This window comes from Chelonia mydas, chromosome 3 (genome assembly GCF_015237465.2).
Source record: "Chelonia mydas isolate rCheMyd1 chromosome 3, rCheMyd1.pri.v2, whole genome shotgun sequence".
In the NCBI taxonomy this organism is placed as follows: Eukaryota; Metazoa; Chordata; order Testudines; family Cheloniidae; genus Chelonia; species Chelonia mydas.
In genome coordinates, this window is record NC_057851.1 from 146,877,933 (window position 1) to 146,892,265 (window position 14,333).

The window sequence follows — 14,333 nt, forward strand, 5'->3', positions numbered from 1 at the left end:
ATGGGGCAAGTGATGCTGCTTTTTTGTTTTAACTACCAAAAACACCTCTTGCTTACAGGAATAAGGGAATTTTCTATCCAACTTATGTGATGATGGCACTTGCATAGTGAATATGGCCACAAAAAAGCACTCTTAGGACTTAATGTTTTAGAGTGGCAAACAAGGTGGTAAAGAATCAGAGGACATTGCACCATTTCACTTTCTATGAAGGAGTTTTAATTTCACGATGGAGGATTTTGGTGTATTTTAGAAATACATTTTGTGAACCCTCTAAATTAATACTGAGCCAAATGTTGAGGCCTTAACTCAGTTTGTACCCAGCCTTTACTCAGGCAAAATTATTACTGAAATCAAAGGGAGACTGGATAAAAACTGAGCAAGGACCTACGGATCTGGCTTGTTGATCATAGCTTTGCTTATTGCAAAAGGGTGTAGCACATTCTGCCCCTGGAGAGATGCCATTATCAAGGGATCTCTCAATTAGGAAGGCAGATTTCTGCCATAAGACGTCAATTACCCCTTGTCCAGCAGCTTTCCTGTGTCTATGGGGTTAGTATATACAGCAGTATTTCTTATGCCAATACTAAGAGAGAATTACAACATGGTGTTATTCAGGAGCAGTGTGTTTCCGCTAGGTGGTGGGCTTGGTGTATTCCTGCTTTTTTAACCCTGCAGTAGTTCATTCACTTTGGCTTATGAATTGATATTTCTGGCAGAGAACTTGAAAAAGGAAAGAAATTTATTACTAATATTTTACTGTGTTACATCGTGCCAGGTTCAGTTTTGCAGAATATACTGTGCCCAAGAGTGTAAGTTATTTTCGAATGAGAAACTCATAGGTTATGGGGTTGAACATTTCTCTTTAACTCCTGAAGTCCTATACCATTGGTATCTGCCTACTGCATTGAAATGACACTCACTTTAAATTAATTAAATACAAAATGCAGCTTTCAATCAGTGTTTAATACTTCATGCTTAGCTCACCCCATTGTGTCTGGGTGTTACAAGGGCCTCAAGGGAATGGGTAATGTATGACATATTATTACTGTGATGCAATAACTAGGCACAAAGGAGTTCCACTTTTCTTCAGAGCTATCAGATCAATACAGGACTTTAGAACTTGAGTAAAATTTTCAAAAACATCTGAGTGATTTAGAGGTGAAGTCCCACTTTCAAATGTGACTTAGGTACTTAGGAGTCTTCTCTTTGACTTCCAACTAGAATTTGGCTCCTAAATTCCTAAGTCACTTTTGAAAATAGAACTTAGGCTTCTATATCAGTTAGGTGCTTTTGAAAGTTGTTCCCTACAGTTTTCACTCTGAACATACCTGAGGTTTATTTGGGTTGCATTAGAAAAGTATCAGCCTCCTTTCTGACAGGGTCTTGGAAGGCACAGACAGGCCAAACTGCTGATTTCAAATCTTGTGAGTTACAGGGTTTCTGGGGAGTTGAAGGGAGCGAGGTACTCTGTGTAGAGTGGGCAAAATATCTGCAGCAAGATTCAAACTGCTTGAAATTTGAGCATTTTTAGTGACTTGAGTTTTGTGGGTGGTCTTTTCCTCACAAATGAGCTCAAATGGAAATTCACCAACAGAGGATTTTTTCCTCAGAGACAAGGTGGGTGAGGTAACATTTTTTATTGGACCAACTTCTGTTGGTGAGAGAGACAAGCTTTCAAGCTACACAGAGGTCTTCTTCCGCAGACACATTACAATACCCACAAATGTTCCGAATTGTGACATTTCAAGGGCATGAAAAATGGACAAAATGCAAAATGCTACAAAAACGTTGTGAAAATATTTCCCCAGTTTCACACAATACCTATACAGCGAGTGACTCCTGCAATCCAGGGAAAGAAATGTAAAGACAATAGCAGGTAAGAAGTCATCAGAGAACGTGCAGGACCTGAGATTATCTCCTGTGGAATGTAAATTGAAAGTAGAGGGCCTCAAGGACAAAGCTAGAAAGTTAAAGGGTCTGTTGAGGTCAAGGAGAAAGATTTGGATGTCCATGGAGTCTGTTGGAGTTGGAGAAAGGGAGTTGGGTGAAGCAAAAGGGATTGGATAACATTAAGAGACAAAGATCTGACTGAGCTGGAAACAGAAGTGGAGACAGAAATGGGAGAAGGGAACCCTCCAGAGCTTCTGAGAAGATTTGTATGAGAACCAAAACTTTCTAGACTCAATGAGAATGCAACATCATGTGAACAGTTCCATCCTTCACTAGCAGTTAATCTAAATATTCAACGAGTAAAGTTGAAAATACAAGAATCTGATAAACTTCCTAAATAAAAACCAATGTGAGAGAGGAATCGTGGAATGCCCATCCACCAGGATGAACTGAATACTATCCTTGTGTTTTGGTGTGGATCAGCAAAGGAGTACTGAGCCAGAATTGTACAACTTAAGATGTTTTACAGAGTTTGTAGGATGCCACAGACAGACACACGTACACCCACACAATTGCAATTAACTCACAGCTTTATGCTGGTGACCGTGTGGATAAGTGAGTGCATTCTCTTTCTGATCCTTTGGGAATTTCATCAGGTATATTTTTTAGTAAAATAGTCTCTTGTTTTCTGTATTTCATATTGCTCTCCCCTTCACATTATATTTTCACTCTGCGTTTGCTGAGATATTCATAGACCTTTTTCAGTCTGGAGAGATGATCAGCCTTTCTCTGTTTTCTCCCCATTGCAGAGTTTTTCATCATTGTGACTAAATTAATTTCCTTTGAATGGATTGGATTTGCTGCTTCTAACAGCCTCATATGACACTTGTTAGGAGCTGTTCACATGTTACATTTGCACTAAGTCTAGAAATTTTGGATATATGAGATGATAAATTTAATTTAGATTTGAAAACTTTTATTAGAAGATCTAGGAGGATTTACAATTAGTATCACTTCATATGTACTCTAAAGATCTTATTTGAAGCATTATGCTCTTATTAGGTAACATTTTTTGTTCTTATTTGTATGCATGGATATTTTCATTATACGTCATTAAAGCTTACACAAAACCTAAGAAAATGGAACAAAAATTTAATATTATTTTTGATGTCTCTGGCTGTTCTTCCTCTAACTCATCAGATGTTGTTGACCTCTTTCTTAATAGGTTGCCCATACACCCCCATCGCTACCAAGAATTGCAATCACTGTTTGAAATCTCTTTTGGCCCTTAAGCTTTCTGAAAAATTCAGATTACTGTTTGCGATCAGAGAAGGCTATAAAATATTCAAAACTACCTAGCATGAAGCCTTGTCCCAAGAATGGCAGAGCAAGCAAGTTTGGTTTTGTAATGGATGTTTCTGATTAAGCCTCTAGAAAATGCCTGGAATAAATTTCAGCTATCTGAAATACATCAGAGATGGTAATATGAGTAAGGCAACACTAGCTTACCTGTGTAACACAGCACTTTTCCTATAGGAAGGTAAATCTCATGTAGAATACATTGAGGATGGCTTGTGTGTAAGTGTGTGTTTATACAAAACAAACCACAAGGTACTAAATTCTATTCTGCTGCTATTGAAATCAATGGGATTTTTGCCATTCACTTCAGTGGAAGAAAGATCAAGCCAGTGGTTTTGGGTCTTTAAGGCCTGATCCTGTGAGGTTCTAAGTTCCCTTGCTTAGCACTTTATAGAACTGACCTCTTAGTAACACAGACTAGTTTTGTGTGAGTTGCTAAGGGCTGAAACACTGTTTTATTTAAAGGAAGATAAATATTTGGCCACAAATTTGTTAATTTTGTCCATTTAAACCTAACACGGATTATCAAACTGTTCTTGGACTTAAGTTATGAATTGACCTGATACATTATGCGGGGGGAGGGATAGCTCAGTGGTTTGAGCATTGGCCTGCTTAAACCCAAGGGTTGTGAGTTCAATCCTTGAGGGGCCATTTAGGGATCTGGGGCAAAAATTGGGGGATTGGTCCTGCTTTGAGCAGGGGGTTGGACTAGATGACCTCCTGAGGTTCCTTCCAACCCTGATATTCTATGATTATCATGTATTACTTGGGGATATCTCTTCTTTTTCTGAGACCTGATCATCTCTGCTACCTCTAATTAATGACATTCTGAACAGCCATGGCACAAATTAAGTATTTTATTATTCTAAAATGTTTGTAAAGTGCCCCATAAACAATAATAGTCAACATAAACTGTGCATTACAGACTTGTAAGATGACCAAAGGGTTTTCTTAGAATGAATATGTAGATTTTGAGAAAGGTTACCTTAGCCAAATCCCTGAGTTGTATATTGGGATGGTGAAATGTGCCAAGACAGACATTCTATTACTTCTAATCCTGAAGTCTGCATTTGCCTCTGTTCATACCAAGGAGCTAGTTTGAATGGTTTTAGTGCGTGCTTATTCTGTCAGTGGTAGTCTTACATTTCTGACAGGGAGCCCACTAAGTGTTAGATTTTATGTCCATTCAACATATCTTCTAACTGTATTCCTTCTCGGATATGGCTCCCTGTTTCCACTGATCTACATACAACAAAATATGGTATATATTTCATATCAGCTTCTACTTGTGACAAGTCTGCCAGATGGGTGATGATGGTAGTGTCAATTTATATGAACATATTACCAGTTTCTTGGTGGATTGGGTAACAAAGGGCCATTTGTGAACCAGGACTATGTAACAGAGAGGGGAAGTTATAGCCAAGGTCTCATCCTACATAATGTAACGTTACTGAGTCTACTGGGTACAAGGGAATCCTTGGGCAATGAGCATTCTGCTATTCTATGTTCTGAAAGGTTTCAGAGTAGCAGCCGTGTTAGTCTGTATTCGCAAAAAGAAAAGGAGTACTTGTGGCACCTTAGAGACTAACAAATTTATTTGAGCATAAGCTTTCGTGAGCTACAGCTCACTTCATCGGATGCATAAAGTGGATCCGATGCATCCGATGAAGTGAGCTGTAGCTCACGAAAGCTTATGCTCAAATAAATTGGTTAGTCTCTAAGGTGCCACAAGTACTCCTTTTCTATATTCTGAAACTGTGTGAAACTGGAAACTTTCCCTCTAAAATGTTAAAGCCTCAACCAGATTCCAAAGAGCAAGAGTACATTTTCATGCACAGTGGGATACTAAGCCTGCAGCTCCCCCTCACAATAAAAGAGCCGCGTTTCTAATTATGTGTGCATACACTGAAAATATACCTGTGTGAAATTGGTTTAAAGAGCTTAACATAAAATAAAATTAACTCTCCATGAAACTATGAGAAAAGAAGAACAGTGGACTTCAAAAGGTCACTACAAAAGTAACTTCAAAGGTGAAATTAGATACGGGAAAACAAAATTACAACTACACTGGCTCCTCATACAACATCACATCAGTTCAAGGTCTCTGTCCTTACATTCAAGATGCTTAATAATCTCAGCCTAGCATACATAAAAATCACCTAAAACTCCAGGACCAGGACCACGGTAAATAGCTAAACCCTGGCACAATGGAACTGTCTAGTGTAAGGGTAAAGTTTGTGCAGGAGAAATCATGTTTTCCCTATTGTTTTTCTTCAGTTTGTTCATTTCAACAGCCCTTTTTTCTTTACCCTCAAGACAAAATGCTGTAAGCAGACTGTGATACATGAAGGGGGGGAGGGGAGTACCTCCATTTGATGGACACCCACCCAGCCAGTTAGCTGTAAAATCCCTCTTGGTCTGTTCTCTGCTTGCTTTACCTGTAAAGGGTTAACAAGCCCACAGGTAAAAGGAAAGGAGTGGGCACCTGACCAAAAGAGCCAATGGGAACGTAGAACTTTTTAAAATTGGGAAAGGAACTTTCCCTTTGTCTGTTGTTCTCTGGGCTGCAGGGACATGGAGCAGTAATGCTGTAAACAGCTTTAAGCCAGGTCTGATTATAGATTATCAAGTCATACCTCGAACCTACTTATCTGGAGCCTCAGATATGTAAGTAAAATTAGGGAATGTCTAAAAAGATGCAATTAGGGTTATTTCTTTTATTTATTTTTTTGGTTGTGGACTCCTCTGTGCTAACCCCAGATACTTTTGTTTGCTTGTAACCTTTAAGCTGAACCCCCAAGAAAGCTATTTTGGGTGCTTAATTTTTGGAATTGCTCTTTTAAAATCTAGCAAAAGCCTAAGTTCCAGATGTATTTTCTTTCTTTTTGTTTTTAATAAAATTTACCTTTTTTAAGAACAGGATTGGATTTTTGGTGTCCTCATGGGTTTGTGCCTGTTGTTTGATTAGCTGGTAGCTACAGCTAATTTCCTTTGTTTTCTTTCTCAGCTCTTCCCTGTAGGGGGGTGAAAGGGCTTGAGGGTACACCACAAGGAGGAATTCCCAAGTGCTTCTTCCTGGGTTCAAAAGGATTTTTTTTTTGCATTTGGGTGATGGCAGCATTTACCAAGCCAAGATCAGAGAGAAGCTGTAACCTTGGAAGTGTAATACAAGCCTGGAGTGGCAAGTATTAATTTTAAAATCCTTGCAGGCCCCCACTTTCTGCACTTGGAGTGACAGAGTGGGGATTCAGCCTTGACAAAGACGTACACTGATCACTTACAGACGTTAAATTAACTGTGGTATTTGTAATATTCCCCATTCTAAATACTGCCAATACCATGATAAATGTATTCCTATAGTACAATATATGCTAAGATTTTAATGGCACCCACTGCAGGTAGCTGTAATAAAGCCATAATGCAAATTAACTCGTCTCACAGCCATGGGCATACCACGATATTCAATATTTAATGGCACACGTGAGGTAATTTGGGTGGTTCCAAAGCTAAGTACATTGTTGACGTACAGTATCTTTATAAACCAGGGAATAAGGCCAACTCTAGCAGCGGATGAGAGAAGGGGCTCAACGCCACTAGAAATAGGTTAATCTTTTCCATCGGTTTAATCTTGGAACATGAAAACTGGTAAATTCATGTGTGAACTAAGCCTCTCTCTACATATGTGCAATGACATCACTCCACAAAATGGATGGAGATGAGAGATTTACCTTCTCAGCCTAAAATTGTAGGCTGTGAAATCAGAAGTGACAAATGACAGGATGGAGAAGATGGCTGCCTTTTCTAGATACAGGGAATGCTTCCCTATTCTGAGATATCAGATTTGCTATCAAAATCAAGTGAAGAACAATAACTATAGCAACAGAAGATTTTTCACAGTAAAACAAGGTTTCACACTACAACTAGCCACCCTAAATACTACTGCAAATAATAAGTGAAAGATAAAAATATTTCTTTTGTATCTATTTGTCCATCAGTCCATTTCATGCCCAGCACTGTGGTACCTCAGCAATACATAATTACCCAGGTGCAACACAATTTTTACTAAGCTGTTTTCCACAGAAAATGTTTGCAACCTACAGAAGAGCTGAGAGGCAATAAGCTCCAATTAATGCTGTTATCAGCTGCATAGATGGTGGCTGAGTAAGGGGAAGAAAAACATTCAGCTTACCTGTTAGTATACAGATGTTGCTGGGATTCAAGAGACTGGGGGGAAGCCCTCAAGGCACTTGCTGAATTGCTCACTGGTAGTTTCTCTTGCTGGTCCTAGAGAAATAGAAATGTGCAGGGTAGAATTTTTAAAAGCATTCAACATCTGCCTAATTCTGCTCCCATGAAAGTCAATGGGAGTTTTATTATTGACTGCAATGGTAACAGAGTTAGGCCAATCCTCAGTGCCTTTGAGAATCACAGCCAAAGCCTTGTATCCAAACAATGCTTTCCAGTTTAGCTGCATCCTCCTGCTGATCTTATCGTTGTCACAAGAACTCCTGTAGGCATTCCGAGAAAGTGTTTAGGAGTAGTTTAAGAATTTTCTAGCTCAAATTTCAGGTTTTCAAAATGTCTCAGCAGCTGACTTGAGTTACTTAGGGTGTTTAGATCTATAAATAGGTCAAGGTTCAAGGTATCAAAGTAATTATTGAGTCCTGATTTCTAAAGCTTCCATTGATGAATCATGAGAGGCTGATCTTGGGCCTCTCCTGTGGACAGACACAGAAGACATCCTCCAGTAGGTACAAGGATTATACTTCACAGCTCTCTGAAAGGCTGTGTTTGCAGATAGCAAGGCCATTAATCCCCTCCCCATTGCCAGCGACACAGTTACAGTGTTTTGACTTGACATGTGTTTTGCTACCAAAGCTTGCATTTAAACTAGTTAAGTTGCCTGATGCCATATCAAGATAACAAGTTCATGGAAGCTAACTGTACGTTCGATACATTTCTTTATAATGTTTTTATAAAACTACAGTTTAGTTATTAATATAGATTTTTTTGGAACAAAAAGGAATATGGGCTGAACATGTTAAAATTTTATTTACTTATAATTTTTTACTCAAGGAGTTTATATGGTCTTCCACATGGTCACATAATACTTGGATTCCACATTCTTTTTAATTTAGGCTCACGTGTTATCATTGTTATAATTAGTTACAACATGCAGACATGATCTCAAATGTTTGGGGATGATCTTCTACTAGCAGACATAATGGGGCTCCCTTTCAACATGTTATTGTCACCACCATCTATATCTTAGCGAAATCCTGCCAGGAAAGACTTTGAGAGAAGTGACAATGAGAAAGCCTATGAGAATGAGATCTTTTGTGATGTTTTTTGCCTTTGTGATATCTCTTGTGATTGTGAAGCCCTGTATCTTAGCTTGTTTCACTGTGGTACAAACTTTTTAACATATTATTTTAAAATAAACCTATTTAGTGTGTTATAACTACAATTATTAAGTTGGGGACTCTGCTTCTGTGGATTTCCTAAAGTTGGCTACAGTATCAGTTTTGTAAGTTGGCTGGAGAGCCAGGAGATGTGCTGGCATTCTGAGCTGAGAATAGGTGAACCACAAGGGAGCTTAGAAATTCTGTAGGGCTACAGGGATCATCAAAACCAGGGGAAGTTGGAAATCAGTTGCCTGTGTTGGCTTTCATGGATGTGCTACTGGTGGTGGCTGCCATCTTCCAAACCCCATGTAAATCGTAAAGCAGCACAGTTTTTGTGAGCAATAAGAGATAATCTGGCCCTAAGTCTCCCCTGGTCACTTTACATTCTTTAAAAATTCATTGGAATCGAATGGATCATTCCAATGTATTCAGTATCCTCGTGAACAACTTCCTGAGCAGGCCTTTCCTCATCTCAGAACAGGCGGGTGCAATTGATGTCACCAATATCTTTCAATTCCATTTGGAATTCCTCAGACAAGTGTTTCTGAAGTAAAACATTTAAAAAAAAGTTAAAAGATATTGAAAACATGATTAACATGTATTGTTTCTGAGTTAGGTTTTATGTGAAAATGACTTCTTTGGAAGATGTTTAAGAGGGTGCCAAACTAGGGCACACAATGGGGGAAAAAGGGCTTGATAGTCCTTTCACTTGCACTAGTTTTACAGTAGTGTAACTCTATCGAGTTCTGATTTACACTAGAGTCAGAGTGAGGAAAATCAGGACCAAAGTTTCAGCCATAATAGTCCCCTTCCCATCTAATCAATGGTTTCTTTAGGCAACAAGTGCAGATTTAATTTTATATTTGCATAGCGTTGAAGGAGACATTCCGATACCTGCAGATTCGATGCCTCCTCAGACCACCAGACTTCAAAGTCTTTTTGCAGTTTCACCTTGGCTTTTTCCATAAGAAGCTGCAAGTGTTCAATCTCTATCTTCAACCCTTTCAAGCGATTGAACATTGTTTTATAACTGCAGTGAGAAAGGAGAAGAGGGTTTGTTCAGAACAGAGAAGTTTTGTCTTTGGCTCTGGGAAAACATGCTGACAGATCATTAATGTAGTTTTATGCTACCCATGGCAGTTACCAACCCTGAACTTCAAAACAATGTCTCAAAGCCAGGGATGGGGGAGCATCTCATATTTTATTAGAGCTTCTGTGGGCAGCAGATACAAAAACCCGACCCTAGCAAATCATTTATTGCTTCTGAAATGGCCATGGGAGCAAATAACAGATGGATAAGTATGTTGTCTTGGTAGCACTCCCAGCCCCTGCCAGCTTAGGACCAAAGAGCAGATTTCTAATTCTGATCCCAATGAATAAATTGCTAACTCTGATCCTCAGTATTGTAACATATTGCACTATGTTTAGACTGCCAGACCAGGCTTACAGATTTCCCATTGATGTCCTATTATATTTTACAGGAAACTAGCTGACATTTTAGACTGAAAGTGGAAAGTTAATAGTGAACCGGAAAGATGGCATATTTGTAATAATGTCAAAGCAAAGCAGAGGTTAGCGGTGAGTACTGAAGTCTTATTGGGACACACTGCACATATCCAGATGTCATTTTAATTTGATATTTGAAGTATGTGATGAGGCAGAAACTACACCTTTTTTTCTCTTCTTCAATTTGTGCTCGAAGCTTCTCTTCCCCGGGATCAGATTCATGTAGATCTTCAGAAGGACTGGCCACACCTACAAGTAGAGGTTATCAGGGGTTAGCAACGATCACACGGAGCAGGGATGACAGAGAAATACATTTTAATTAGAATAAGAACAGCTTGAAAGGTGCTAAGTAGTACTATGGGGTAGTGCATTAGTCTTTCCCCTCTGGGGATCTGGGTTCCAAATCCTAACTTAGGCTTTGTTCTGATTTTCTTCACATGAGTGTAACTCCAGTGACTTCAGTGGAGTTAAACGAATGCAAGATCAGAAGCTGGCCCTTACTGTGAATTACACATAAAAATTAGCTTGGCTATCTCTGCATAGTCACTTGTAGATGTTTGTCTACATCTTAAAACTAACTCAAAGTTGATACAACTGGCTGTCTCTGCTATCAGAGGTGAGGACTGAAATAGCAGAGGTGCTGCAAGTCAGGACGGAGGTCCAACAGCAGAGGTGGAGGAGCCTGGGACTGGAATAGCAAAAAGGAGTATTGAGGTACAAACTGTCGGGAAGATTAACTTTGATACGCACTAAATTCAACTACTGAATATAAACAAGGGGAACTGCTTGAAAGTTGATGTGCTGCAAGAGGTTGGAGGAGGCAAAAAGAAATGTGAGGGGAAATACTGCCATAGAATAGAGTCTAAAATGCATGGAAAGCAACTTAGGATCTTTTTATTCTTCACTTAACTTTGTTAACCTGATCCTTGCTGCTAGACAGTATGTTTGCGCTTCAGCAGCAGTTTTCTCAACATTTGCTGAAAGTCAGGAGGTAGAAGATACATTAGGTCAGACTGGAGGCCCAAGTTCCTGGATGGTTTCTACATCACAATGCCGGAATGTGTCTGATCAGTGTGATGCTGGCAGACTAGATGCCAGCTCATGCCAAGGCCCTAGGTCTCAAGTGAACACTGACAAATACAAGCTGGAACCAGTCTAGCTCACCTGGATGTTAATACTATTAAAATAGGTATTAGAATTATAAGAATGTGTTTATCGTTTAAAGTTTATGAAATGGTTGTAAGTTGCTGCATGCAAATATCTGTATCACATGTTATAAGGTAATATTTAAGTGTTTGCTTTGTAACTGGAAATCACCAGACAGGAGAGGTATTAATGAGTGTGAAATACTAGTTTCCAACAGTAGGTGCAACTCTTGCCTGACAAAGGAGTCCTATCAACACCGGATGAACTATTGTGGAAGATCAGGGGACTCGGGACTTCGTTGATTGCTCCTCTCCTCCCCATGAAGAGGAAATGTGCAAGTTAATTTGTCCCAACAGCAGAATTTGCAACTTGAAGCAGAAGGGGGGAAGGAATAAAAAGCCCTAAAAAGGAGAAACTGTATCTCTTTGCTGCTTGGATTTTTGCGGGGCAAGATTCCTAGGCATAAGCAAGGGATTCTTCAGTGGACATATAGAGCTGGCTTATTATAGAAGCTTCTATTACTTTTTGAAACTTAAGATGATAATTCATTTGTGTGTATATTTACTTGCTTTAATCTTGTAAATAACTATCTTATTTCCATTTCCTCTCTTATTTCCTTTTCCTAGTTAATAAATCTTTAGATAGTTTATTTTAGGATTGATTACAAGTGTTGTCTTTGGTGTGAGATCTAAGGTGCAATTGACCTGGGGTAAGTGACTGGTCCTTTGGGACTGGGAGTAACCTGAATATTGCTGTGATCTTTGATGTACGGGACCATCTATCAGAAAGGTAAGCTTACCTGGGCGGTAAGATAGATCAGAGTTCCCAAGGGAACTGTCTGTGACTCCATGTTAAGGCTGTTATAGTGCTTGAGGAGTTTACACGAGATAATTGGTGAAATCTAAGTATAGAACTCACAACCAATTTGGGGTTTGTGCCCTGCTTCTTAACAGTCTGCCCTGAGTTTGGTATTCATGCTCTTGAGTCATTGCAGGACAGGTTGACAATAGAATGGGCCGTAGAACTGAACTTCCACACACTACAATATTTTCTTGTTCTGGGAAACAGCCTTCCCAACAAGGATTAAAGTAACTGGGCTCAGTTCAGCAATGAAAGGAAATGTCCAGTTACCTACTAATAAAGCACAACAATTACAAAATCACTTTCTATTTCTAGGGAGTGTCTTAAGGTTCCCAAAAAAACAAGTTTTGCCTTTGTAACTAAAGAAAAATTCAAGGAACAAAAGATTTGCTGTACAATACACTTTGGTTTCCATCTCAATTATTATTTCAGCCAAGAAAATAAATTATATGTCAACCTTTCATTAGGCCTAAGGAGTGTACCCTAGCTTCAAGGAATGGAATTCTGGCTGGAACACGAGGGTAGTAATGATCTCTCTTTGCCTGCCAGTGCTCCAGCTAAAACCATTAATCTTTTGTTGTTACACCCTCTAGATTAATCAAAAATGAGATTGAAAAATATTTAATTTCACCAAAAGTACGTAAGGTCAAGTGTGTTAATACAGACTAAAAGCGAACAAAAACTGCACACACAACTTCCATTCCATATAAGCAGACTATAAGAGCAGCGCAGGGCTTAGTGGGGCAGTCTGTGGTGGAATGGGTGCTCTAAACACATTAAGAAATGAAACCCTTTTGGATGTTAAAGCAAACAACATATGAGTCAAAAGAAGTGTCGGATTCATGGCAGAAGAGGTATCAAAATTAGTGGTGTTATATGAATACACTACAATAAAACACAATAGATAATGACAAAGCTTTAGTGATCTTGGGTGAAGTCCTGGCCCCATTGAAGGAAATAGTAAAACACCCATTGGTTTCAGTGGGATCAGGATTGCACCCCTAGTCTCCTCCCTTATCCATCCATATCTCCAATGGGAATTATGCCAAAATACTGTAGGGAGAACAAATCTAGTGGGTCAGATTGCTTCATTAAGGTACAGGTATACATTGGAGAAAATGCAGCAAAGGACTCCTGATGCTCTTGAGGTGCAGGGTGAGTGTTCCCTGTGCACCCCTTCTCTTCCCTTAGGAATTTGTAGCATTCAATCAACTCCATTGTCAGCAGTTCTGCTGGTCATGGTTCAGTGAATCAAAGAATTCATGGGGAAACTGATAATACTTACCTACCTCTGTGAAGCATTGTGATAAGCAGGGATGAAAAGCACTATTTTCAGTAAGTGATACATACTGTTATCATCAGTGTTACCATGGCAGACTTTATAGTCAACTGACTTGAAAAATTCTGGCTTATTTTTGTCCACAATCAAACTGAAGATCAATTTTGTAAAGAAACTCTCTGTGACTTTGAACTTTAATCTCTCTAGGGAGCCCATATATTACTGGCCCTGAATTTGTTCTAGGAGTCAAACATTCTAGAGATTTATTGTCCTAGTACCTCAATTAACATTACGTCCTGCCCTTCAGCTGTACCTTTGCAGTCAAACCTTTTCATTTCAGCATCAGACAATCTTGTGTTTAACTACTTAAATTTATAGTCACTTAAAATAATCACAGTTAGAGCTGACTTCAGTGTCCAATTAATCTTTATATTGCTTTTATTTATCAGTTCTGCTACTCTTGGCAAACTCAGTCCTGAGGTTGTTGTGCTATTAAGCTGGAGCCTACAATGCTGTTTGGGTTGGTTTAAAAAGAGTCCCCCTTTCTTTTTGTTTGTAGGGGGAGTGGAGTTACTCAGGCTTTCTCCTTATTTTTTGATTCCTCCCCTAGGCCAGTTCAACCTGTCTCGTTTGATTGAGGAGTGGATGTGACTTTCTCCAGGACGGCATTATGGACACATTTTATATAAAAATAGAGATGGACAAGAACTGCGAAATGCAGATCTAGATTCAAACTTTCCCAAAGGTTGAAGTATTTGGATTGGGGGTTTTGAATCAATCGTACCGCTAATTATTTTCTAATATGGTGTTTAAAACATTTTACCAGGTGGTAAGTTCTATGCATTAAAATAAAACAATCGTCTCATCTTCAACCTTTGAAAACATTA

General features: G+C 39.1%; 1 protein-coding gene across 1 annotated transcript in view; it reads right to left on the bottom strand.

The window, feature by feature from the left end:
• Positions 1 to 14,333, bottom strand: part of KIF6 (kinesin family member 6) — a 279,607-nt gene that overhangs the window by 11,889 nt on the left and 253,385 nt on the right. The window contains exons 17-19 of the mRNA XM_043543510.1: positions 10,325 to 10,409; positions 9,549 to 9,684; positions 7,439 to 7,533 (exon numbers count right to left, since the gene is read on the bottom strand). Coding sequence (XP_043399445.1) covers positions 7,439 to 7,533; positions 9,549 to 9,684; positions 10,325 to 10,409 — 316 coding nt within the window. The remainder of the gene's footprint in view (positions 1 to 7,438; positions 7,534 to 9,548; positions 9,685 to 10,324; positions 10,410 to 14,333) is intronic.